Source organism: Oryctolagus cuniculus, chromosome 17 (assembly GCF_051225735.1).
Source record: "Oryctolagus cuniculus isolate XC-2025 breed Fujian yellow rabbit chromosome 17, ASM5122573v1, whole genome shotgun sequence".
In the NCBI taxonomy this organism is placed as follows: Eukaryota; Metazoa; Chordata; class Mammalia; order Lagomorpha; family Leporidae; genus Oryctolagus; species Oryctolagus cuniculus.
Window position 1 is genome coordinate 9612218 of NC_142883.1, and position 27991 is coordinate 9640208.

General features: G+C 39.7%; 1 protein-coding gene across 3 annotated transcripts in view; it reads right to left on the bottom strand.

Annotated features, from left to right (window-relative positions):
• Positions 1–6238: 6238 nt before the first annotated feature.
• The window catches only part of KCNJ16 (potassium inwardly rectifying channel subfamily J member 16), a 63131-nt gene continuing 41378 nt past the window's right edge, over positions 6239–27991 (bottom strand). For all 3 annotated transcript variants that reach the window (XM_008271760.5, XM_008271761.5, XM_051825902.3), the window contains one exon: positions 6239–9775. In XM_008271760.5, coding sequence (XP_008269982.2) covers positions 8445–9704 — 1260 coding nt within the window. In that variant the 5' untranslated portion in view covers positions 9705–9775 and the 3' untranslated portion in view covers positions 6239–8444. The remainder of the gene's footprint in view (positions 9776–27991) is intronic.

Consider the following 27991-nt stretch of genomic DNA (forward strand, 5'->3'; position numbering starts at 1 on the left):
ATCCCACTGTTGTGGTATCTGGATCCTGGTCTCAGCTCTGCTTCTGATCCAGCTTCTTGCCAGTGAGCATTCTGGGAGGCAGCAGATGTTGGCTCAAGAACTGGGTCCCTGCCACCCATGCTGGAGATCTAGATGGAGTTCTTGATTCCTGGCTTCATACTGACATAGTCCCAGCTGTTGTAGCCATGTAGGAGAGTGAACAAGCGGATGGAAGATCTCTGCCCCCTTGTCTTTTCCTCTCTCTATGTCGCTATGCTTTTCAAATAAATAAAAAAATTTAGTAAACTCTTTAAAAAAAAAAAACCTGTGAGCAAATAAGTTTCTTCTCATAACAAATTAGCCATTCTGTGGTATTCTGTTACAGCAGCACAAAACAAACTAAGACAGTCCACAAGGCAAATATTATCTGCTGTGTTTACACTCATGAAGAAAGCCAATCTAAAGGGGAATTAACAAATTGCCAAGCAGGCACATCTGGAATTTGAATCTACTCCTACCTGGTTTTACCAAAAAGATGCCATATTTTAAAGAAAAATGTATTGTTCTTCCCCCATCCCAGGGGAGTTCAACATGTTGCTTCTTTCCTAGAACATACATTGTGGTTCTAGGTATTCTGAGTGAGTTGCAGATTCAAGGGACCCACCAGCAATTGTAGACAGCGAGGCTGTCTAGGTTCAGGTAGCTGCAGCTTTTCTGGGGGTTGTGATGGATCATTTTCGGACAACTAACCCGATCCTCTCAGGACCCCTCTGATTTACTGGAACATATCCCAGTTTAAAAATAAGAAAGTCACTATAATAGGAAGAACATTTTATAAAAGTCAATTTTATAAATGACTTCAATTAAAGTCAACAATGAAGAAGGACTATGCTGTTTTTTTAATTATCCCTTTATTCTTTTTTTTCACTTTTATTTAATAAATATAAATTTCCAAAGTACATCTTATGGATTACAATGGCTTCCCCCCCATAATTTCCCTCCCACCCGCAACCCTCCCATCTCCTGCTCCCTCTCCCATTCCCTTCACATCAAGATTCATTTTCAATTCTCTTTATATACAAGAGATCAATTTAGTATATATTATGTAGAGATTTCAACAGTTTGCACCCACACAGAAACATAAAGTGTAAAATAGTGTTTGAGTACTAGTTATAGCATTAATTCACATTGAACAACACATTAAGGACAGAGATCCTACATGAGGAGCAAGTGCATAGTGACTCCTGTTGTTGACTTAACAAATTGACACTCTTGTTTATGGTGTCAGTAATCACCCTAGGCTCTTGTCATGAGTTGCCAAGGCTATGGAAGCCTTTTGAGTTCACCAACTCTTATTTAAATAAGGTCATGGTCAAAGTGGAAGTTCTCTCCTCCCTTCAGAGAAAGATACCTCCTTCTTTGATGGCCCATTCTTTATACTGGGATCTCACTCACAGAGATCTTTCATTTAGTTTTTTTTTTTTTTTCCAGAGTGTCTTGGCTTTCCATGCCTGAAATACTCTCATGGGCTCTTCAGCCAGATCTGAATGCCTTAAGGGCTGATTCTGAGGCCAGAGTGCTGTTTAGGACATCTGCCCTTCTATGAGTCTGCTGTGTATCCCGCTTCCCATGTTGGATCGTTCTCTCCCTTTTAAATTCTATCAGTTAGTATTAGCAGACACTAGTCTTGTTTATGTGATCCCTTTGATTCTCCCTTGGTTTGGTATTGCTTGCTAACTTTTATATGTCTCTTAGTAGAGTAGAATTTTACTCTCAAAGCACCATTTTACTGAGCATGTTGCCTCACACCATGAAGAGGAAGTGTGACTTAGGTAATCAGAAGTGATTTGGGGAAGACAGTTCAGGAATCATTTACATTAGGATGGGAATAATTTATATTTCTTCTGTCAAATGACTGCATGATCACTCCTTTTAAATTTTGTTTGTTTGCTTATGTTTTGGCCTAGCTCAATGTTAAAAACTGAAAAAAATACAAAATGACAAAGCCTAAAAGAGAATGAATTTGCAGCTGGCAATAGTACTGATAGTTTATATTTTATTCACTCTTCCTTTGGGCCAAGCATTGTTCTCAAGGCTTACAGATATTTTCCCACTTAATCCTTACAATTATCAAGTGGGGACTATGATTTTTCTTATTTTATAGCTGAGGAAACTTGAGTACAGAGAGGTTAAGTAAATTACCCAAAGTCACACAGCAAAAAAAAAAAAAAAAAAAAAAAAAGAAATCATATTCAAGCATTGGCAATTAACCCTGCACTTTTAATGATAGCTTTAAAAAGCAACAAAAACTGAAGATAAAAAAAAAAATGAAAAACCAGGGAAGCCAGCTGAGCTGCCTCAGGTCCCACAGTTCCTAGGATGATAGGATGAGCAGCTGTGCCAGCGCAAGTCTCTGTCAGTCTCAGGTCAGGCTCCTGGAAGAAAAACCTGCTGTTCATTGTGTTTGCTTTTCCCTAAAGCTGGCCCTTCCAGAGGACTGGATGTTCCAGCTTCCAAGGTGAAAGGCTTGGCAGCAATGGATCCGTGTACATGGATGTGCCTTCCTAAGCATCAGCATTTCCCTAACAAGGGGCAAGTTTGTTTTCATTCAATCGTTTTTGTTTGAATACATTTTGAAGAAGATGACCCTCATTCATGGTGACTTTCCCACCTATTTCTCTCATTTCCCTCCTTGCCCAGCCTCCATAAAGTATTGGACCAGTCAACACTTTGGTAATAACTTGTACTTAACAAAGAATCTTAGAATGGTCATTTCTTTTAATGACTTAGAATAACAATATCTTAGCTTTGGGGAGCAAGAGGACTGTTTATTTCCTATAGTGATTCAAAGAGCCCGTGGCTGGTCATTGGTAACCATGGTTCTGTCACTCAAGTTGTCTCTCTTTGGACAGAAAAGGAGGCTTCTTCCTTTGTAAACAGATCTGGTTGAATAAGTTGATGTCCCACTGATGTCCTACAAATCTTGGTCCTAGAACTGGCAGCACGCAGAGGCTATTTCTGCCCTTAGCCTGGCCCCTATGGCCAGCCTCTCTTCATTCCCCAGGCAAACTAATGTCAGAAAGCATCAACCAGCAGCACCATAAATAATTGATCTGCAACATGTGCTTCTAATTCAAGCAAAGGGAGTTTAACCACAGAGAGCACTGCATGTGATTGAAGTATTTTATGTGGAAATTTGAAGGTTTCTGATAACTTTTTGTAAAGACGGTTTCACAGTGACTAAACCTCTTGGGCCTTTTCCTGTCTCAAGTTCAAGTTACTTAGATAGTGATTAAGGATGTTTTATGGGCCCCTGGAGGTAAATGATAGCATAGAGAAAAAGGTTTTCTCAGGCTGTGTAATTTAGCAAGACTTAATCTATTTGTTTGAGTTTTCATCCGTGGGGCTTGCTTAAATTCTCTCAATAATTAACCTGTTTCTCTGCAGCCTGAGGAGTCTTCAAAGTTTCCACCCAGGGCTGGGGATGAGCGATTGCCCTGCACAGCTTGCCTTATTTATTTAGAGGACTCTCAGTCTCAGCCAGCTGCTTTTTGCCTGGGACGACAGACAATTCTAGCCACAGTATCCCCTTCCCTTAAAGTATTTATAAAATAGAATAAATCAATGCAATCAAACAGCCAAAGGCAGGAGCTTATTTTATTCATTTTTTTAAAAAAAATTTCTCTGCTAGGTATTCAGCAACACAGAGTCTACAGAAATGCAGGAATACATATGGGCCGATCTAAGCTTCCACACTCCTCACAGAACAGCCCTTCGGCAGGTGCAGACCTTCCCAAGGAAAGGAATATGGAGTTGGATGCTGTCCCCCTCAAAATCTCGGAACCTGGCAACATAGTCCTTAGAAAAGCGTGTTAAGTTGCTTTAGTAAATGGACAGCAGTGAAAGAGTGAAGCAAGTGGGAATTCACATGGAGTTAGTATTCCCTACTGAAGACACTCTCCACCAATGCAGCCCGACAATGACTTCTCAGCATCGCTATCATTCTGTCTCTTTAGGAAAATGACCCCTGTTGGGGCCTTGCTTTCTCTGCGCCTGCAAATGTATCTGAACCGAGTCTGAGTTACTTGCCGTCATTTCCAAAGGTCTCAGATTCAGGAGAAGCTTTGCCGAGCGTCTGCCAGGTGCCCCTGCTGCCTAGTCTGTGCGTGCTGTGTTCCTCCCTACTTGCATGTGGTATGTGGTGCCCAGAGTCCTTTTCTCTGGAGTGCAGGTCATGCTGCTCCTTTAAAAATGAAAGTGAGAGGAATGAAAGTGATTTCAGAACGAAGTCAGGGCTCTGTGATTTAGAGCACACTGTGGGTGTGTAGGCATGGTTTCCAGAAATCCACAGGCAAGGCTTACCTTAAAAAACAGAGAACTCATCACAGGCCTTGCAGGCCATTCAGAACATAAACACCAGGGTTTGCAATGGATGGGACTGATAGAATGTTTTAAAATGAGTAAAATTTGATGCTTAGTCATTTAAATAGGAGTGGCCCTTGCACACAGCCCAGGCATTCAGAAATCATGCGAGCACTTAGAATAAGGTCCTAGGGTCCTTGGCATGTCTTTCAGCTCCCTTGAAATGCTAAACTGATGCATTTTGCTCTCAGTAGGAGGAAAGGGGGAGTCTTGAGACAGTATTAGCAGAGTTTTCTCATGTTTTAATATTTCTTTTTTTTGCTTTCTTTGGTTTTTCTTTTTCTTCTTCTTTTTGTTTAATTTGGAAGGCAGAGTAACAGAGAAGGAGAGACAGAGATTTTTCCATTAGCTGGGCCAGGCTGAAGACAGGAGCCAGGAGTCCATGCAGGTCTCCCATGTTGGTGACAGGGACTCATGCACTTGGGCCATCTTCCGCTGCCCCCCAGGATGCACATCAGCTGGACTGGAAACAGGGTAGCTAGGACTTGGATATGGGATGCAGGTGTCCCAAGGGGTGTCTTAGCCTGCTGCCCCATGCCACCCACCCATGGAATTTTCTTGTTTGCCCAAGCCTTCCAATGCTTGTTTTGTCTGGGGCCTCTGTGGATTTCAGGCCATTAGCTCAAGTGAAAGTCCCAGGAAAGCCTGGAATGTCGTTCTGAGTGGGAAAGGGAGAAGATGAAGAGCAGTCTGACAGCGGATTTCTGTCCAGGCCACTCAGTCATCCCTGTCTTAACAGGATTTCCAGGCCAAAAGCAATTAATTTGTGTTTATTTTACAATAATAATGGCATTTCCTCAGCTTCCCAGAAAATATGTGGTTTCTCCAGTGACCAGCTCCATTAAACGTCATGTACAAGTTGCACTTAAGTTGCACCTCATTTTGCTCTCAGCGGCCTTATATCCTGGATAGTTCCCCTTGGACACTGTGCTCACTGTGTCAGTTAGAGATCGTGTTTATGTGTGCACAAGAAGTCTGGAGGCAAGCCATCCCCGACTGCTCTCTGCTCCGTCTTTCCCTTTTCCCTCGTAGGAGATGTCTTCGATTTACATTCTCACAAAATGGCCACAGGGGTGTCAGCTGTCAAGTCTGAGGCCCAGACTCTGGGGAGAGTGAAAGGGCAGTGCCCACTGCCAGCGCCTATACGAGAGCTTTCATAAAGACCACACCCGGGACTTTCTGCTGACGTCTCATGGTCTAGGATTGTACCACTTCAGCCCCCCAGTTGCAAGGGGATTAGAAAGCATGATCATGATTTTGTCAATCTAAGCACATTGTTGTCCAGTTAGGAATTTATTTTTGGAAAAAGCAAATTAATTGGAAGTTTGATGGAATGTCTTGTTATGGGAACTCAATACATCTATAAAACTTAGTAACCCTTAAAGAGCTGGTGACATAAAAAAATCCTATTTCCTTCTCTCCCCTTCCTTACTCACTCCTCAAGGTCCCCACTCACAGGCCACAACACACAGCAGATCAATGCCTTGATGCCACACTTTGTTTTCCATCTAATTAACTCCACTACATAATTTCATTTTTTAGGGACAAAGTAAATGGTATAAGAAAAAATATTCAGTCTACTTATCATTGATAGAGTGTCTGAAACTGGGAATACCATTTTGCACAGGGCTTTTTTTGGTAATGCTTACATAAGCAACTAATTGTTATTTCACATATAGGTGTTCTAAAAGCTGTTAAAAGCCCATAAAAATGGTTTATGATGATGCCTATGGTCTGATTATACGAAGTAGCATTCTCTTTTTTGGTGCACTGCACCCAGTGCTGACCAGCTCAGCTGAAAGCATTTGTACAATGGAAGATAGGATATATGCACACATTTTCTGCCATGTTTTAAGACCTTTATTAAGTTGCTCATTTGAAGGTATGTTTTAAAGTATGATATAAATCTACTTGGAAATTAAAGATGAGTATTACATGTGAATGCTGATTTAACATTCTACTTGGGCTTTGAAGATTGGATTGTGGGGACATATTTAATTGACTATTAGTGCTCCCATTATAATACCAGCAAGGCAAGCATCATGGACAGGCAAAGTACAAGAAGCAAAGCAAACCAAAATATAACTAGATGTGAGTGAACAAGCTAACAAAGGGGAAAAAAGCAGTTTTGCTTACTGTCATGGTGATTGTTTTCCTACTGAGGAGACTGTAGTACTCTAGCTAAGTAATTGCTGATAGAAAATCCAAATTGACACTGTGTGTAAAATTTTTAAAAATGGAGTTGGCATTCCCGAACTAAGATAGAGAAGTGCATTATTTAGATTTGTGATAATAACCTTGAGGACTGCCTAGCAACTTACAACCTAAACCTTTTATTCATGAAGCAATAGAAATAAAAGATTTGAACATATACATGTATATTGAAATGTAACTTTATTGCTCCTAGGCAAAAGAACGAGGGAAACAAGAAGGAAGAAAGGCAAGGAGTGAGGGAGAGGGAGGAAAAAGAAATAAGAAGAAAGAAAACAAAAGTATTTTTCATATCTATATATTTTGCTTTTATTGGCAATCTTGGACTATATTATTCAGTTTGGTTTACATGTGTGGTTCATTTAAATTAACAAACACACATACAGACACACATGCACACACACACTGAAAGGGAGAGAGAGAGGAAAAAAGAAAACTTTCCAGAAAATACAAAAGACAATGTGTGTATTTAAATAAAATAAACAAATAAAAGCAATTACTGCCAACTCAGTAACAATTTTAAAAGTGCACAAATGAATCTGAATGTGCCTAATAACTCCTTAATTTACAAAGCTTAAAGTGACTTGGTGATTGGCTTTTTACTTAAAGTAATTAGGATTAACATCTCGTTTAACATGGCAATACAGTATACATATTTATCTCAAGTCCTATAATTTAAAAAATTCCATAGGACTCAGATTATCCAATTAATGTGCATTAAAACACTGATTTTATTGTATTTCACAAAATTGCCCACTTAAATTATTGTTGCAAGTTCAGAGAGTTTCTCAAAACCCTAAACTCAAGTCATTTACCTACTTTAAGGTGATAAAGATGGAAAGTGATTGTTTCTGAATACAAATAAATACCTCCCTTGCTCTCCCCTCCCCCATCCAAAGAAAGGTTGTATCCCTTACCTAGCAGCCAAAAGTTTAGTGTTTCAGGACACAGGAGGGTAACATTTTCTCCCAAAGGATTTGGGACTGTTTATTGCAACTCTGCAATAGCTACCTTACCTCTGTCATCCTGTCCCTTAAAAAAGTGAGAGGTGAGCTAGGACCTGCCCTTATCAGAGAACTGAGAAAGGTTGACTTGTTTCTGTCCCTGATTTTTGGAGTCAACAAGGACATTTAAGAGAGAAACACTGCTCCAAATAGTGATGCCAACTTTTCTTCTCCCGCGTGGATTAAAGAAAAAAAAAAAAAAACAGCTTCTAGAACTCATTGAAAATGCATTGACTGGACAAGAGGCTGTGGAAACTAATTTGGTGGCATTGTCAGTTTCCCAGGGCTACTACCTCTGCCTGCTGATAGCAAAACACTATGAGAGAAAAACACAGTGATTTGAACTGGTCAGTAGATTTCAGAGCTACATATCTCAACAATACTCTCTGCTAAATGTATAGCTTGCATTGCATACCTTGGTTAGATGATATGGAGCTTTTTATGGGAAATCACTCATATTATTAATTTTGATACATTTAAAAATTTATTATTTATGTTGGCTTTATGTTTCATAATTCAATGTTGCATCTCTAATTTAAGATACATAATAAAAGATCTAATAAAAGGAGCTGAAATTTCATCAATTAAGCTTCTTCATAGTATTCCTAATATAAAAAATTTGATAGCAAAAGCAAATTTTAGTCATTGAAAGTCATGGAATTTTTAGATTTTCTATTTTGTGAAGTTTCACCTACTCTATATACCCATCATCCCCATAAGACATGGCTATCACATTTCTAAAAAGCTCTGTGTACACATACTTGCCTTACAGTGATTGGCAGGAAGGTCAAATGATTGGAGTGGGAGCCCCCAAAATGACAAGGTAAGTTACATTTGTGATTCTACAGAGATTCTATTTAAAGTCAGCACAGCCTTCTGATAAGGTGGTTCCTTACACTCATCAGTGGAGGAGGTGGTCGTCTCTTCGGGGTTTTCACAGCTGCTGACAATGGCAACTGCACTAAATGACCTTCGCCTGACCTTGGTGTCTGATGTACAGGATCCTCGGACTGGAGGGGCTTTTTCCATGTTGTTGAGCTGCTGGTCTTTCCAGTCCAATTGTTTGGCACTGCAAAAAGGAGCATACACTTCAACACTGCCCTCAAACTGTAAGCAGTTCACTTTGTAGTACTTCCTCTTAACTTCTAAGACATCATTAAACCTGTGACCCCAGAGAATTTCTCGGGGAACATAGGAACTTCTAGATTGGTGGGATGTACCAGTGGAATCACCAGTATAGATAAATGTTACCAAAATTTCGAAGTTATCTTTGGCCACTGCTTTACGGTCAAGGGCATACAGAGGACTCTCATGGTCAATTTCATGAACGATAGTTACTGGGGTGACCAGGATAATCTGGTCGTTGACTAATTTGAGATCTTTAAATGCCATTGTCATCCGTCCTTCACTATCTTCTGTGTACCGGAGAAGCTGGGCTCTCACTGTTCCTTCTACCACATGGTTTGGTCGGAAATCACCTATGCGCCACATGAGGCACAACTTCCCATCTCGCATGCCTATGAGTGCAAAATAACTGAAGCGAATGGTTTGGGCTCTCTTCCGAGCAGTTGCCATTTTGGCCAAGGCAGCTCCAATGATGAAGGTATTAATGATGCAACTTAAGATGGACTGAAGGATCACCATGAGCACGGCCACGGAGCATTCTTCAGTGACACAACGGTATCCATACCCTATGGTGGTCTGGGTCTCGAGGGAGAATAAAAATGCTGCTGTGAAAGAATGGACGTTGTCCACACAAGGGGTGATGTCTGGGTCATTTAACAGATCTCCGTGATGAAAGGCTATCAGCCAAAAGATGGAGCCAAATATCAACCAGGAGAGAATATAAGATAAAGAAAATATCACAAACATATGGCGCCACTTGGTGTCCACAAGCGTGGTGAAAATGTCGACCACGTAGCTCCCCCATTCTCCAAAAATGTGCTTGAAGTACACGTTGCAGCTGCCGTCTTTGTGGAGCAGACGTCTCCTGGCTCTTCGCTTCTCAGCTATGATGTGCTCTGGGGGGTAGCCTGGGTATTTTGTGTCCACGTTTACTACCTGGTAGCTGCTGCCGTAATAGCTCATTCTTAAGGCACCCAGGTAAGCTTTGTATTAGGAGTTATGGGTGAGTTGGTATTAAAATTTTCAGTTAAAACCTGAAAAAAGAAAAAAAATGATAAGTTAAACATACTTTAGCTTTAGCATTCAATTTCCATCTTTACAGCAATTAGCCAAATTTGGAGCAATTTTATGCCATCTAAAACAGCTAAGACTGCATCTGAACCCTGGAAACACTCAGTATTGATTACTCATTTCAGTTCAGAATTCAACTCAATCATTACAGGAACAAAATATGCAATTAGAGAAAATAACATTTTTATATATGCACAAAGCTTGAATAAACATTATCATTATCCCAAATGACGCCTCATTGCCTTTTCTGACCTAACATAAATAAAAACATTTACTTTACTTTTGTAGACTCTTCTTGCATGAGGCCATTTAGAAAACACAGTAATCTATAATATAAAAAGGCAAAATAGAATCCAGATATTTTTCCTTGCAGTCTTATAAACTTTCTGTTAAAATTATATGGTGTTTCATAAAAGAAGGGTGCCATCGAGAGTTTCTGCCTTCATGCTATGATGGACTTATATGCTGGCTGCTATCACAGGGAGCCCCTCACCTTCAGCACCTGTCACGTCCTCTCTCTTGCATGGAGCCTTATCTTCTTCCTGCACTTCTCAGGACAGCACAGGACCTACAGAGATACTCATTCCAGAATAACCTCTTTTCCCCTAGCTCCACCTTTAGTCTGCAGTGGAAAAGTTATCTTTAACCTCAGAGGAGTTAAAACCACTCCCATGTAAGCTTTCAATAAGGTGTAAAATTGCATCTGTCTTTGTCTCACATTCATCCTTTTTGTATTCAACACTGGCAACTCTTCTCTTTCTCTGTGAATAGAAGTCGAAAATTTGCCAAAGTTGCTAATCTTGCTTTCCTCTTAAAGGGCACATACAACACTCTGACTCTTCTCTCTGGCTCTTCAGTGTTTTCATGATGCTTTCAATCCATGCCTAGGAAAAAAAAATTTTCTCCCTCCAAAAATTCAATCCTGAAAACATGTAGTTCTTGTCATTTTTAGCATCCATGGTATAGGCCAAAGGTTTCCCAACTAAAGTCAAAAAGCAGATTTTAAAAATGCCATGTCAAAATCGTCTTTGGTTATTTCAGGTTAAAATAGAGAAAGTGAAGTAACTACAACCCAATTTCAACAGTTTGGTAATTATTAGTGAATTTGGTAATTAATAGTTTGGTAATTATTAGAAATCCTACACAGTGAATTTCTACTAAATGGAAAAAGGGAAAGTAAAAAGGATACTTTAGACTATAGGATCCTGCCATTCTGCTGCATAGAAAATTCAGTATATGTCTATACTATTTCTAACACTGAAATCCCAGGAACTAGCCGGGGAAATTAATCACTAAATACTTATCCAGCACCTTCCTTGATAGGAAAGGGCAGAAAGAGTTAACTTCTCTTCAGTGAAAAAGAATCATTTTTCTCCTCTGAGGATCAGGCCCATTTACAATAAGCTCTTTGTTTAATGAACCACTTGCAAGGATGGACTCTGCTTACAGGCAAAAAAATTCCTGTGGTGCATGGGTGGATTTCTCTGTCCTGTCGCCCACCCCTCAGCCATGTCACCTGCCCATCCTCCTTATGGATTTTGAGAAGTTCCATCCTGTCTCTGATCTTTCTGTTTCCAGAACATGACCCAGAGCTGCCAAAATGCTTACTAGCATATGGAGCAAAAAATATTCCTACAAGTTTTATCTGTGACATTCACCAGTCATTGAAGGTGCCCGTCTGTCTTGTCATTGGATGACTATTGACAAACAGAAGAAGCTGTTCCAGGATTCTCAGTCCTCGTACTCTTTCACCTAATCCTACAAGGCCTGAGAATGGAGGGAATCCTATCAAAGGCACACAGGATTTCTCATCAGGAGGCGGATTTGGAGATAGAGTTGCCTTTTTGTGAAAGGCTTCCAACCCATTCCCTAAAGGGAGCTACACACATCGTGGGAGGCAGAGAGTTAGAAAACACAGTTCATAAATCAAGAGCTACTGTATGACTCTGCTTTTTCCCATGCCAAAAGAAAAAAAAGTTTTTTTTTTGAAATGGCATTCAACTGGCATCATTCTGGACTCCAGTGGTGCCAGCAAATGTTAGAAACAAGCCACTTCTAAAACACCTTCCCAAGTGTGCTAATTACTGAATGAAGTTTCAATTAATACAAATACAAAGTGAGAAAATTGGAGTGTGTAGAAAATTTGTTTGCAGAGCAGCGTAACTGTTCCACAGAGACGAGTTACCACTGTGAAAATTCTGCCCCCAGTTCACCCCATCTTCTGCTCTGTATCATCATTGTGAGTTTTAATGCCAGTTATCCAAAGATGAGAATTCAGACTGTGAGTAGTTTTGAACACTATCTTTATCTATTCTTTGAATCTTTTTTTAAACTTTTATTTAATAAATATAAATTTCCAAGGTACAGTTTATGGATTACAATGGCTTCCCCCCCCCCCATAACTTCCCTCCCACCCGCAACCCTCCCATCTCCCACTCCCTCTATTCTTTGAATCTTTAAACACTTAGATTTTTACAAAGCAATCTCAAAAATGACTTTTTTTTTAAATGTAATTGTGTTTAAGCAAAACAATTGTTCATAATCAAACTTATTGTATTCTGTCTTACTCATTTCTCAGTCTACACAATAAGCCAAGAAGTTTATGGAAACCCCTTCATCAAAATGGCTAGACATAATTAAAAAACTTACTAATCTCTTGCTTATATTACATGAACTTGGACACTTTTCCAACTGTTTGCCATTCAGTAACAGAGGATAGCGCTTGTCAGTTGCTTGGAACTTTATTTTTAATACTTGTGTTTCTTATGATTCAAAGTGAATCTTAAAAGTATCTTAGTGCTTTGATAATCATCTTGTCATCACCAATCCTAGCACAAAAAACATTTACAATATTCCTATTTCTGGATTGCTTTTTGCATGCTGCTCTCTACAGACAGCTGTTGGCTATTTCGTAGGTTTCAAAATTCCTTTTTAAATTTTTTTTAATTTATTTGAAAGGTAGAGTTACAGAAAAAGGGGGAAAGAGAAAGAAAGAGAAAGAGAGAGAGAGAGAGAAAAAACTCTTCCATCTGCTGGTTCATTTCCCAAATGGCCACAATGATCCAGGCTGGGCTAGGTCAAAGCTAGGAGACAAGAGCCTCCTCCAAGTCTCCTGTGTAGGTGCAGGAGCTCAAGAACTTGGACCATCCTCTGCTGCTTTTCCTAGGCCATTAACAGGGAGCTGGATCAGAAGTAGAGCAACTGGGTCTTGAACCAGTGCCCAGATGGGATGTTGATGTTGCAGGTAACGGCTTTACCTGTTTTGCCACAGCATTGGTCCCCAAAACTCATTTTTTAATTTGGAATGGAAATTAGGTCAACTACAATTACAAAGTTGTGGAGTACAAAGTTCAAAGGTAAATGCTGAATCTGGTAAAGTCAGTTTTCCGGGGAATTAGTAACAAAGCATTGTGATACCTTTGCCATGCATGGAGTTCTTTGTATAGATAGAGCTGGAGTAAGAGGCAATACATAGCCAGGGTGATGGATCCTCACCATGTAATGGAAGCTCACTGAAATGTCCAAACTTATTTACAAAGCCATGCAGGTTCCACTGGTTGCCTCCATCCCATAATGAGATTTGAGAGAAAGAAAATTAGAAGGGTTACCCAACCCTTCTAATTCTTATAGCCACTTTCCCCCTCTCTTGCCATTGTATTGAGTGCAGACATAAAAGCAGTGTTTTCTAATCTACTTTGACTAGTAGGATCTGTTTTTAAGCTTTGGCTTTCAAAGACTTAGTGTGGATTTAAGGAGAAAGTTTTACCGATTTAGCACATTTCAAGTGGGCTATAAACACAGCAGGGAACATTTTCAGAAAACAACTCTGCATCCCACATCTTTGTCCCAATTTCTCAACACACAAGTGCCTCAGTCAAACTCATCAATTTTGAAGTAATTCTTGTGCCAGTTTGTCAAAGCCTCATAAACTCAGCTATTTATCAGGTAAACTACTCCTGTAGATACTAAGCTTTGCACTATCATGTTGAAGGTATGACACAATGGCTAAGACTACACAAACTTGTGTCACATTAATGTTAATATTCAATGCTTTCTCTAACATATACTTATATTCATTGTCAATTTTCTATAAGGTGAGATGCTCCACAAAAGAATAACCTAAAATACTTTTAATAGAATCCAGTTATTCATATCTACAGACTGAGAGGTTAGTTAACACTTGAGGTCATCTGTCATTAAGTTACTTTCTTGATCACTATTAGATAGGTACGTGTGGATGGAAATGTGAGAGCTGATACGGCGGAGGGTAGAACAGATGGCCTAATCCCATATGCAGGTGGCCTGTTGCCCTAGAAGACAGTCTTGGGTGTCTCTTAGTGGGGTGCAGCAGGGAAGTGGTAGAAATGGGGTCAGGACAAGGTGCATTCAGGTGGCACATATGGGTGGGCTCTGGTTGCTTGGGAGGAGAGAAAGAGGGATGTTCACTAATTAGGATAAATCCCCCAAAAGTTAGGCAATTCTGCTGTTTTGTGCAAAACCTGTTCCACAACTTCTTGGCTTGGAATTATGCTGGAGCCTTATCTTGCCTAAACTCCTCTGAAGATATTCAGAAAAACTTAGGTGGGGCTCGGCATTCATCCAGCGAACACCTGCTTCACCCAGAAGCTGCTGGGTACTGTCTGTACTTTTCCAAATTCCCCCAATTCCATAACTTCCGACAGTTTCTCCTTTATTGAAGACTCTGCATCATTCTCGGGTTTTTTTCTCAGCTGTTCTGTCTGCAGACTGGCCTAGGGAGACCTACAGCTTTTCTTTCCCTCTGTTCTTTTCTCCCTCTCAATGCTACTCTCTAACCCTCAGTGACGGCAGATTTCACCCCTGTCCTGCTATAGCATTGCAATTTGTCCTCCCAAATCAATATAACAAAGTGTTGTGCCAGTTTGTTATACAAGAACAGGTTATCATGTGTCGGGAGCAAACAATGAAGCAGAAAACAGAAGCGGGAAGAAGCACACATCAACCTTGCATCACTGATATTTTCTAGAGACCCTGCTTCTAGCTTAGTTTTTCTTTAAATAACACCTACATCCTCACAATAAATCCCACCTCACCCAAAATACCACCGTGCTTCATAAAGAAGAAATTCAAAAAATGGGATTATGTTTATTTCCTGGATGTCCAAATTGTGCCTGCATCAATCTAATCGTTACACATTATACATGAATAAAAATATCACATTTCTCTGCACTCACTATGTTGATAATTATATTTTATTGACAATAAAATTAAAAATCATTTCAAAATAATAGGAAATATAATTCCAAATTATCTGAGTTTAACTAAATTAATTAACTTAATAAGAAATAGTCTAAGATCTAGATGAAAAAAACATATTTTACATTCAAGGTATGCATTCCCAATTATGTTAGTTATAATTTTCTCTAATGTTACCCAAATAAGAAATTATATTTACTATGACTTATACAGGTTTAACTACTATACTTATGTTGAAATTTTGCTCACCTAATTTACAATGTGGGTGGTGGTAGTAGTGGTAATATTACCTATTTCACTGAATTGCTTTGAGTTTTTAATGAAGTCATTAATAGGAAGCCACTGTGCACAGTGCCAGGCACAGTATAATTACTCAAAAAGTATTGCTTGAATCTGGACCCCATGAGGACTCTCATGTCCTGCTTTGTAGAACATCGGAGCATTTGCTTTAACCCTCTCAAGGAGTTTTCCACTGCCATAACACTAGAGAAGACAGTACGTGGCTCCCAAGAGATTTTCTACCTAATTCAGGGATGGTATCACTCACAGGGGCCACTTCCATCTTTCCACAAATTGCCCAAATCCCGAGAGACCAGGCAATATCCCTTTCTTTTTCACAACTGTCGCCATATGGAAGGTACCTTGTTTCTTGTTTTATACACACGTGTGTGCACACAGACACACATCTGTACCTTCAACTCGGTTTAAGAATCTTATTGCTATTTATTCTGAGGAACGAGCCTACAGGAAACAAGACAGACAAGCTTGGCAAAGTTTTAACAGGTTAAAAAAATGTCACAAGGTGATTATCATGGCTAATTCTTCGTCTTGAATTGTGTGTACATGTTTTGCTAAGGTGGTTCTGAAGATTTCTCTTGTTCTTATCTTGAAAATCAGCCTGCCTGCCCTTTCTTGGTTGGATGCTGGCCTGCCTTGCCTGGATTTTAGCTTAAAGTGGAACTGGCTGTGTGCAGAAGTCAGAGATCATGAGATCCTATGTCATTTTAAAAGCCCACAGTTCAATTTCTCCTCTTTGTGTAAGGAAACAGTCCCCCGATGACATCTCACTTTCACATTGGAGAATTTGTTCCTGATTTGTCTCATCCAAGTTTTATTTTTAATTCATGTTTTTAGGCTGAATTTCTATCATGTGCCAGACGCCCACTTCTAAGGCGCTCAGAACAGAATAATCAAGTAGAAATGTACTCCAGTTGTGGGTCAGTTCTCAATTCCTGACAATGTTGTGCAAGTGACTTTCCCCTGGTCCTCAGTACATTTATCCATGCTATGGGTGGTGGCAGTAGTGATAATATCTGTATCGCTGAATCATGCAGTCTGCATTTGAGAGCTGGGCCTGGGTAAACATGAAAACAGTAAAGTGAGATGCTCTTTGATGGTAATAACTACCACGGAAATGGCAAACTAGAGCGCTCGTGTGGAGAATGCTGGGAGCAAAGAAGGAGGTGGCTGTTTAACCAGGGGCATCCCAGAAGGTTTGGTCCAATACCTGGCATTCATGTTGAGAACAAGGTGTTCACACCTAGCTGTGGGTAGAAATGCCCTTCACTCAGATCTGTTCTCTATCCTATTTTGTTTGTTTGAGGCACAGTCACTGTCTGGTTGTTAAGGCCGTCATTTTTTATTTTATTTATTTATTTATTTTTTGACAGGCAGAGTGGACAGTGAGAGAGAGAGACAGAGAGAAAGGTCTTCCTTTGCCGTTGGTTCAACCTCCAATGGCTGCCACAGCCGGCACGCTGCGACTGGTGCACCGCACTGATCCGATGGCAGGAGCCAGGTACTTATCCTGGTCTCCCATGGGGTGCAGGGCCCAAGGACTTGGGCCATCCTCCACTGCACTCCCTGGCCACAGCAGAGAGCTGGCCTGGAAGAGGGGCAACCGGGACAGAATCCGGCACCCCGACCGGGACTAGAACCCGGGGTGCTGGCGCCGCAAGGTGGAGGATTAGCCGCGGCGCCGGCCAAGGCCGTCATTATTTATAGGTATAGCTTAGCTGCTGCATCCCTTGCTCTAAGCTAATTTTGAGACCTAGTTCTCAAAAGAACTTATCATTACAGGAACTCACGTGCATTATTTATTTTATCACTGAATGCAGGCCTTCTTCACTCTTTGCTTGCTTCTCCTGGTTTAACAGCCTTCTCACTCAGTTTCTAGCCTCTCTCATCCAGTGTGATCATTCCCATCCTGATTATAAGAACTCTCCTCCTGCTACCATGGGCACTGTCCATATTATTACCTTACAGTAGAATGGGTAAAGACTGGGATATGGATTGAAGACTTGGATTCTGGCTATGGTTCTGCACATTGTAGCTGTGTGATATCAGTCTCTTTCAATTATCTTTAAACCTCATTGTATGCATTAAAAGCATTCAATCATCGATTTGTCTCAAAATGTTTTTGTGAAGAATTAGTGAAAAAATATGAAATTACAATAGTCAGCACCTTTGAAGCTCTCTCCTTCTATAGTCTTCCTTTAACCCTTCACTTGAATAAATCTCTCCACTGGTAGCTTATCATCCTATGTCCTTATCTAGTCTGGGTGAGATAGATGTTCAAGATATCATCTGAAATAAGAATAGGGGCTAACCAGATACGTCAAGGACATAGCATTTGAAAAGTCTCTAACTCAAAGATGCATAGGGTCTGCTTTCCAAAGAACATGGACAGGAGTTGAGTGGGGAAAAAATAGAGGCTACAAAGAGAGAGAGAGCAGAATGTAAAATATTTTGTTGGTGGAAACAAAGATTTGGGCCGTTTTTCCACAAGAACAGAGAAAACTCTTAAAGTACAAGACCACTGGAGTCCAGGGAAGCAGACATAATTCACAGTTCCTTGGGGGTTGATCCCTGAGACCATTTGCTTCTGCCCAAATATGGTTCTCTCTGTCTCCTATAAGTTATCTCTGCTTATGTTAGGGAGGGACAGATTTTGTTGCTTGAGCAACAATAAAATAAGTTAAATTTCAGCTTAACAAGTGTTTAAAACATTTCTCCTATGTACAGGAGTACAGTCTAATCACTGTCCTTTATTCCTTTGTGCAGTAGGTCCTGGGAGTTTACCTTTAAAGCAGGTCTTTGGGGATGGCACTGTGGTGTAGCGGGTAAAGCTGCGGCCTGCAGTGCCGGCATCCCATATGGGCACTAGTTCAAGCCCTGGCTGCTGGCACCGGTTTGAGTCCCAGCTACTCTATTTCTGATCCAGCTCTCTGCTATGGACTGGGAAAGCAGCAGAAAATGGCCCAAGTCCTTGGGCCCCTACCCCCACGTGGGAGACCTGGAAGAAGCTCCTGGCTCCTGGCTTTGAATGGGCCCAGCTCCTGCCATTGCAGCCATCTGGGGAGTGAACCACAGGATGGAAGACTTCTCTCTGTGTGTCTGCCTCTCTGTGACTCTGCCTTTCAAATAAAAATAAATAAATATATTTTTAAAAAGCAGGTCTTTTTTTAAAGATTTATTTATGTATTTATTTGAAAGGTAGAGTCACAGAGCTAGAGAGAGGGAGAGGCAAAGAGAAAGGCTTCAATCTGCTGGTTCACTCCCCAAATACCTGCAATGGCTGGAGCTGGACTGATCCAAAGCCAGGAACAAAGAGCTTCTTCCAGGTCTCCACTCTGGGTACAGGGGCCCTAACAGTTGGGCCATCTTCTACTGCTTTCCCAGTCCATAGCAGAGAGCTGAATCAGAAGTGAAACAGCCAGGACTCGAACTGGCACCATATAGGACGCCAGTGCCATAGATGGTAGTTTTATCTGATATAACCACAGCGTCTGCCCCTAAAGCAGGTCTTAAATCTTACCACTTCTCATTGTCAAAACCACCATGTTTTCAAGGAGCCTCATCTTCGGTGGATCATGGTAATAACTTCCAAGAGGCCTTCTACAGCTACCTTTTGTGCCCTTCTATCCATCCTCTTGTAAAAATAAAGTCAAAGCATGCTACAGAGCATGTAGTGAGTTTAGGATGCCTGCATCCTATGTCAAGAGTGTCTAGGTTTGATTCCTGGTTCTGGGTCCTGACTCCAGTTTCCTGCCAATGCAGGACCCTGGGAGTCAATTGTGAGCTCAAATAATTGGGCTCCTGCCACTCACATGAGAGACCTGCATTGCTTGCCTGCTCTCCTGCTCTCAAATGAATTGTAAATAATTGAACAAATAAAAACATGTTTCAGAGAGGTCACTAAGCACAGTGGTGAAGAGATCTGCATCCTACACCAGAGTGAGTTTGGTCCCTGGCTCTGGGTTTCTCACCCGTGCAGACCTAGGGAGGCTGTGCTGACATCTCAGTAACTGGATTACTGTTTCTCATACGGGAGACCTGCACTGCATTCTCCACATCTACCTCTGGCTCCAACAATGCCATGGGTGTAGTGGGCATTTGCCTTTTCTGTTTAATTTTTCTGTATTCAGCTTTTGTAATAGACTCAGTTATTAAGCCCTAAAGGCAGAGGGAAGTTTTTCCCTTCCCTATATCATGTGTACCTGCAGAGTCGAGTAATTGCAACAGAGACCATGTGGTTCACAAACATAACATATTTATTATCTTAACTATTATCTTATTTTCTTTGGCTCTTTACAGGAAGGTTAGTCAAACCTGCTTTAATACCCAAATATGTTCCCCTGGTGACTGGTTTATTTGTCTACTGGATTGCCTCATGTAATAAATGGTAAGCTTCATGAGAAAAAAATCTCAGTTGTGTGATGCAGCACTATATTAGAGCAATAGGTGACACAAAGACATTCAGTAATTGCACGTTGAAGGAATGAATGGATAGATAATTGAGTGATATATAAAGATGATATTTATCCTCAAGGAAATTTCAGAACTAGTAAGAGAATCAAATTCTCAGAAATGAAGAAACATCAATGTTGACAATTCTCCAAACACCAGCTCTCAACTCCTTCCATTAATCCCATCTCTCCCTTTTCACAGCAGTCAGTTAATAGACAATTAAGCAAAAGTCATACTATTGGGTTTTGTAGCAGCTTCAGTAATATTGACAATAAATATCAGTATTATGATGTTATTATGTTGAAGAAATCTCTGGAGATCTGGAGCTCTAAAAACAATGTGCCTGGCATGAAAAACTGGGGCAGGTTTATGGTGTGATGGCTTAAATCCCCCAATTGAGATACTCATATCCTATATCAGAGACACTTGCTAAGTTCTGGCCATTGCTACTTCAGATTCGGCTTCCTGTTAATGCATATACTGGGAGGCAACAAATGATGGCTTAAGTATTTTATTCTCTGCCTCTCATGTGGGAGACCTGGGTGGAGTTCTAGACTCCCGGCTTCAGCCTGACTCTGCCCTTATTGTTTCAGGCATTTAGAGAGTAACCAACTGATGGAAGATACCTCTTTCTCTTTCTCTTTCTCTCTCTCTCTCTCTCTCTCTCTCTCTGTCTGTCTTTCAAATAAAATGAAAATAATCTTTATAAAAATGATTTAATTGAATTTGTTATTTGAATTATTAAAAATGTAACTCCTTCAATAATAAAGTACATTAAGTTGTCATTTTGAAGCTATAATAACAATATATGTATACATTTATTGTTAACTGTTTCTGAAGGTGCTGTAGTTTGTATATGATTTGGCTCCCCAACTCATGACAATGTTTAAATGCCAAAGTTTCATGTTAATGGTACTAAGAGGTACAGACTTGAAGCAGTTATGGTGTCTTAGTGTGGGGACTTTGGGATTGGATTGAGCTGCTGGGGTACAGCCCCATCACTGACTCACGATGCCTTTATAAGGGGAGACCCTGTGGAGGATTGCGCTGCCTTTGCCTCTGCTTCCTGGATCACCTTGTGATCCTTTTTCTGCACTTCTTCCACCATCCACCACCTTCGTAGGTATCAGACCAGCAGGTTTCCCAGTCTGGACCATGAACCTCAAAAAGTGTTAGGTGAGGGACAGGTGTTTGATACAGTAGTTAAGGCATTGTTTGGGAAAACTGCATCCCTTATGACAATGCCTGGGTTCAAGACCCAAGTCCAATCCAGCTTCCTACCATTGCCTACATGGGAGGCAACAGATAATGGCTCAAATACATCTATGTCAGAGACTTGGATTGACTTTTCAGCTCCTGAATGCAGCCTGGCCTAGCCACAGTTACTGTGGGCATTTGGGGAGTAGAGCAGCAGATGGAAGATTTCTGTCTGTCCCTCACTTGCTGTCTTTTTCTCTCTATCTCTCAATCATTCAAATAAAAAAAAATAGTGTAAGCGGAAATAAACTTCCATTCATAAATACCTTCTCCTAGATATTTTGGTTACAGTAAATAAAAGCTGACAAATACAGAAAGTGCGTTAGTTATATGTGATAATAGTTTGTGAATGTGTTATACTTTCCTCGCTTAGCAGTACACTGGCAAAACATTTCTTCTAAAGAAACCATCAAAGATGAATACAAGAGCCCGACTACACTGAGGTCGATTTGTAGTGACAAAATTTGGCTGTGACCAAGCCATCTAATAAATGTAAAATTGGTCACATAGGTAATGGTACAATCATATAATCACAGTATACCCATTAAAAGTGAGGCAGTAGAAGAATGACAGGAAAAACTTAAACCATGTGGTTCAATAAAAATAAAAACAGAACCATAAAACAGTTTGTCCAATATAATTTTTAAGTTTGAATATATTTAAACACAGAGGAAATACAGAATGATATACAACAAAACGTTGAGGTCCTGTTTGTTTGGTTTGAATATTTTATCTCCTCTTTTTTCTTCTATTTACTTATTTCTATTTTTTAAATGTTACAATAAATATTCGTGACTTTTACAAAAGCAAAACAGCTACTTTCAGTTAATATGGTGAAGCATGCCCATGCCGAGGCTCCATAAAGGGAAAACAAACCAATAGTAATCTAAAAGCATTTATTAGACCTTTTAAAAGGCAGCTATAAATAGCCAGAAAGGCAGACATTCTTACAGACGTTTAAAGTCAGACGTGGATGCTGTAATTTTTGCTGGAACAATTCACAGAAACAAATATAGTGACATTTAATTCATCTAAGTAAAACCAGATCTCATTTAAAACAAGGAGGTGGGGGGAAGAGGGAGTCGGATCAGATTTGGCCACTGGAGACCAATTGGAGAAATCATGAAAGCAGCTGGTAACAAATCAGGGCTACATAAAGCAGAGTCAGAATTAAACAGGCATCAAAATACAGTTCCCCCTCGCAGTGCCCCCTTTTGTCTTTCCCCATTCCAAACCATATTAAACTGCCAATACCTTCATTTCTTGGCTTGGTATAGGAAAATCTGTTTTAGGAATCTTTTATCTTAATATTTGCAATAACTTTGAAAAGAAAATGTTAAAAATCATGGTATTGTGCAACTTTATTGCTTTAAGGTCCACACTGATAGACTTTTAAAACCCAAGGAAATATCTTTTAAATGGATAAATGCTGAGGAGGGTAATTGTATGTTTATGATGCAGATTTGCCTAAACAGCTGGCACTACCCAATCCTGACTAAACACATATTCAGGAACTACTCCCTTCAGTGGACTAGCAGTGTAGTGTGGCCATGTTTTTGAGAATGTAGTCTGTTAATCATGTGCTTTAAAAGTTCCAGAGAGCATTTTACCCATGAAAACCTTCAAGTTCTACCGCAACTGTTCCCACCTGGGTCCTCCCCAGTGGATTCCTATGTCTCCTCAAGATTGAGATCTACTATCTAAAAATTTTAAGAGGGAGACTCTGGATTCTTGTTTAAATTATTACTAATTTATTGATTTAAAAGGTAGAGATACAGAGAGAGAAGAAGAGAGAGAGGTTTTTCCATCCCATGGTTCACTCTCCAAATGGCAGCAATGGCTGCAGCTGGACCTGGACTGATCTGAAACCAGGAGCCAAGAGCTTTTTCCAGGTCTCCTATGTGGGTACAGGGGCCCAAGCACTTGGGCTATCTTCCACTGCTTTCCCAGGTGCATTATCACGGAGCTGGATCAGAAGTGGAGCAGCCAGGACTTGAACCCTCACTCATAAGGGATGCTGGCACTGCAGGCTGAGCTTACCCTTCTATGCCACAGCACCATCTCCAAGTCTCTGAATTCCAATAGACATGGATTTGAGGGCAAATGCCTGCTTGATCGTTTGATCTCTTTTTTGCATAACTCAATCAGCCTCTTGAGCCCTTATTTGCCCACCTGAAAAGTCAAAGAGTCACATCTCCAAAGCTGTGACCTGAACCCTTTTAGCCACATTTAAACAATATAGGAAAGTGCTGGATTGCTGAGAGTAGGATAAAGCTATGCTCCCAAATCTCCTTTCCTAGTACCTGGTATTCAATGAGTATTCAATCACTGTGCTGTGGCTCTCACTATAATCAAATGATTCAAAAAATGAGAAATGGAACCATCTTATGCAGATCAACATTTTCATTCAAATAGAGATTCAAATGAAGAGCCAGAGAAAGAGAGAAAGAGAGACAACTGTCATTTTTCCCACTGTGAATTATGAAATTGGCAATTTCCCAGATTTGTTGGAGAGCTTCTTTTAGCATCTCAACACCTTGACCTTTATATCCTCTTTCAGGCAGACATGACAGAGTTGCGCAGAACTGCAGGTATTACTAAGCAGAAAAGTCATTGTACTAGTTACTCACTTTGCTTTCTTCAGCTACCTGACAAGCACATACCCCATTATGTTCTTAAATGCCAGGTTATCTGTGATTGATGTTTAATAGCTCTCATATAGATTTATTTAGGAGCTGCCTTGGTTAAACCTAACCATTCATTCCAAAATAAATGTAATTTATAGAAATCATTTGTCTCATGAGTTTTGGCTTTTTCAAAGTTTGGTATTTATGGTATTTCAACAAAAAAATCCAAGTTATTTATTTTTGTTATTATTTTCCTATTTGTGAGAATTTTCAGAGAATCTATGTATTAGTCTATTCAGTCTTCTGGGAATCATTGAACTCACAGATGTGATTTGCTTATAAGACCGGGAACTCCCTGGATAGTTCCTACAACTTCTTTGACATTTAAATGATTGAATTTCTGCTTTCAACTGTCAAAATGAAAACTCAGGACATCTTTATTGAGGTGGAAAACAAAGCAAGTGTTATTGGCTGTTGGCTCAATTTCCATGTTCCCTGTGGATGCAGATAAATTGAAAAAACCTTAAAGTCCAAGACAAAAGGTCTTCCTAGGAAGATTCAGATACCCAGCATTTTGAGACAATACTGTAAACTGTATGTTGTCTGTCACACAAGATTAGCTTTCTGTTGGTGCGTGCTTCTCAAGGCCATTTGGCTGGGAAGTATTGCCAAATACAACAGATAATAGAAGATTTAAGTAATTGACAAGACTTAATGTATTTGATAGACTCTTGAATTTCCACTCATCTAATTTTGTATGCTTCTCTACCAGTTACACTTTTGTTTCTACTACAGTGCTGTAGAAGAATGAATCATTTTGTCTTGATTTGCAAGGTTTGAATTTCATTATCCATGAATGCCTATACAAACAGTGGCAACCCAAGATACAAATGCTTTTAGTAACACTGTTCCCAGTGTTTCACTGACTGAAATACTCATTTTGATGGGCACTGGAGAGCTGAGTTTGGGGCAGATAGAGAACTTTTCTCTTAAACTTCACGGTAAGATGTTTAAACATTCACTGTGAAAGTCTCTGTAGTTTAGTTAACTATACCAATGCCTTTCATGGTGTAGAAGCAATCAGGGAAGTGAATTTTGTGCTTTCTTTAGTTCAATGAATATTTAACTATATCTGAGACATTGTAAAGACTATGAGTAAGGAGTACAAGAACTGCTACTTGGTTCAGTTCTTGATCGACCCAGTCTTACCACATCTCCTTCTGAGAATACAGAGTTACTACAAGGATATTGCAGGAGAATATTATCTAAATGAGCATCATGCTATCAGATCCAACAGAAAGGTGGTTAAGGTTGAGAACTGTAAAACATTTAAGGAGCAAAGGAACTTTCCCAGCACTCTGTGGTTGAGGTTTTTTATTGATTTCTAAGTTAATGAAGTAAATTATACCATCGGCAAGCTATAAAAAAGTAATAAGACATCAATTTGCATTTAACTTAGAATAAATCATATACTTTGGAAAGAATGCTGTATTACTATACATTGCTGATTATTAAAAATGATTTTCTATTTCATGATTTCATGCTGTAAGAACAAGATATAATCAAAGTGAATTTTTGGATAGTTAAGCACAAGTCAGTTTAAGATTTTTAATTTTAATTAATCGAGTTTCTTCATCCAGTAGATAATCTCCCTAGGGAAATCTGAGTGCTGCTTGGCTTGTACAAAGAGATTTCCCATATCTACATCAAAATTCTTTCATATACATGAATGCACAAAGCATACTATTTGGAGGAAAACTTATAATATATTCTGAAAAGTCAATAATTTAAAGTACTTATCTTATTAAAATTATTTATAACAATTTCAGTATAACTCACATGGTTTCCTTTTATTGAAATCTGATTGAACAGGAAAGAGAAATTAGAAACATGTTTTTTCAGGTAATAAAATTACTTTTTGCTTTTTTTAAAGATTTATTTAAAGTCAGAGTTACACAGAGAGAAGGAGAAGCATAAAGAGAGAGAGAGAGGTCTTTCATCCACCGGTTCACTCCCCAGTTGGCCGCAACAGCCGGAGCTGTGCCGATCCAAACCCAGGAGCCAGGAGCTTCCTCTGGGTCTTCCCACATGGGTGCAGGGGCCCATGGACTTGGGCCATCTTCTACTGCTTTCCCAGGCCGTAGCAGAGAGCTGGATCAGAAATGGAGCAGCCAGGAATTGAACCAGTGCCTAAATGGGATGCCAGTACAATAAGCAGTGGCTTTACCTACTATGCCACAGCACGCGCCCCGCCCTTTGCTTTAATTTAATCAAAATTCCATTTTGTACCCCTGAGTGGTAGATAATATTTATGAAAAATTCACTCAACTGATGAGTATTTGCAAGAATTTAAAAGATTATGAGAAAATAATATAATGCAAACTAATTTTTTCCCATTCATACAGTTTAGGACTTCTTAGCTATGAAGTATAAACATCACTGGCATTTGAACTCCCAAATCTCATGTAACTTTCCTGTAGAAAAATAGATTAGACCTCTCAGTTGACAAAAAATTAGGAACTCATCCCCAAAGACAGATGTACAATAATTTGTGAGTATGTTTATGTAAGTTCCCACACCCACAAACTTTTAACAGAAGATGTCTAATAGTCTGAGTGAATATTTGTCCCGTTAGTCATCTATACTTAGCTAAATGGCACTAAAATCTCATGGAAACCACAGAAAGTACAAGGTCCTGCCCCTCACCTCCCAGTTCCCCAGAGCTTCCACTTGGTTCTTCCATGCCTGGGCTATCGAGCAAGGCGGATCTCTACTTCTCTCCAGAGTAGGGCCACTCATCTTCCCTATCCTCATTGGAATGAAAGCATGCTGTTTATGAAAAGCAATGCACCGAGATTCCCAACCTCACCTTTCTTTGTTCATGTTTGCCTAGTCCTTTTTCTTAAGGGAATTTTCTGTTTGTTCAATAAAATAGCATTAATTAAAATCTCAGCTCTCTAAAGAGTGATGGCCCAGAAGTTGAAAAGTATAACCTAGTATTTGGTGGGGTGCAAGCTGAGAGGTTCAGTCCATAGGCAACTGCTGATGCTAATGAAGATGTTTCTATGTGCTCCTGATACTCATTTTTACAAACCCTTTCCCCTCCGCCCAGAATGATTTCTTCTTTTAGAAGCTCAGTGCTGTGCCACTCTCCTCTAATTCTAACAGCAATCTTGGAAAGAAAATATTATTATATCTTAGTTTTTGTTTTTGTAAACTAATAATCTAAGCCTAAGTTAATTGTACACCATATTCTTGCTAAAGAAATGGAATTACAACCTAAGTTTCTATAACAAGATTTTAAATGGCACGTAAATGTTAGTATTATGCCCTTGGATGTATAGATCTTCTGTATATAAAGCTTGATCCAGGTTTTCTACAATTAGATTATGTAGTAGTCTAATAATTACATAGTAGTCTAATAATTTCAGACACTAGGCTCCAGGAAATATAACACTTCATTTGAGGTGGTTTTCAAAACTTCTACTAATGAGATCGAGCTTTGATAAACACATCAATACACTGTAGTACAAAAAGATAGCCCAACCAGAAAACCTCTATCAGATCAAATCACTAAGGTTCAACAGATACCAAAACTTGAGATAATATGATCAATGAGAGTTAACTAGGTGATGCACATTCTTGGACAAGAATGTATCCAATTGTGAGGTTAAACAGCTGGTGGATGAGCTAGAGGGAAGGCTTGTTGTCTTCAGAAGTCCTCTGGAATTCAAAGTGTTTTAACACAAAGAGAAAAACAATGCAGTTGGAGTGATGTCACAGAGCATCCTGAGGAAAGCTGCAAGGATAAGGCTTCCTACTGCGTGGATCCAATGTACACAGAATCATCTTGACATTATTCCCTTTGCAGCCAAAAGCTTGGCTCATATGGCAGAATTAGCCCTAATCATAAAGACTCAATGCTGCAAAGGAAGAGTGTGTGTGTGCCTGTGTGGTTCCTGATAAGTGAAGTAGAGATCAACATTCAATCTCTCCTCCACACAAGCTCCAAGTTATCACTGAGGTGGACAAAAAATTGACTTGCTCTTCCTAGGGGTATTTTTAAACTGTGTTCAGAAATTTTCCTTTGGATTGTAATGCTGATTATTATATATGAGAAGTATGGTGGTGGGGAAGAATGAGCCAAAATGAAAGGAGCGTATGTCAATGGCAGCCCAGTATCAAAAAATAAAGGGAAGTTCATCACATCACACGTGACTAAGAATGATCTGTTTGGCTGATAAAATCAGATGAAAAAAATACCTGCAGTTTCTGTTGGTCAAAGGACAGAAAATGTCAGTTGTGCAGAAA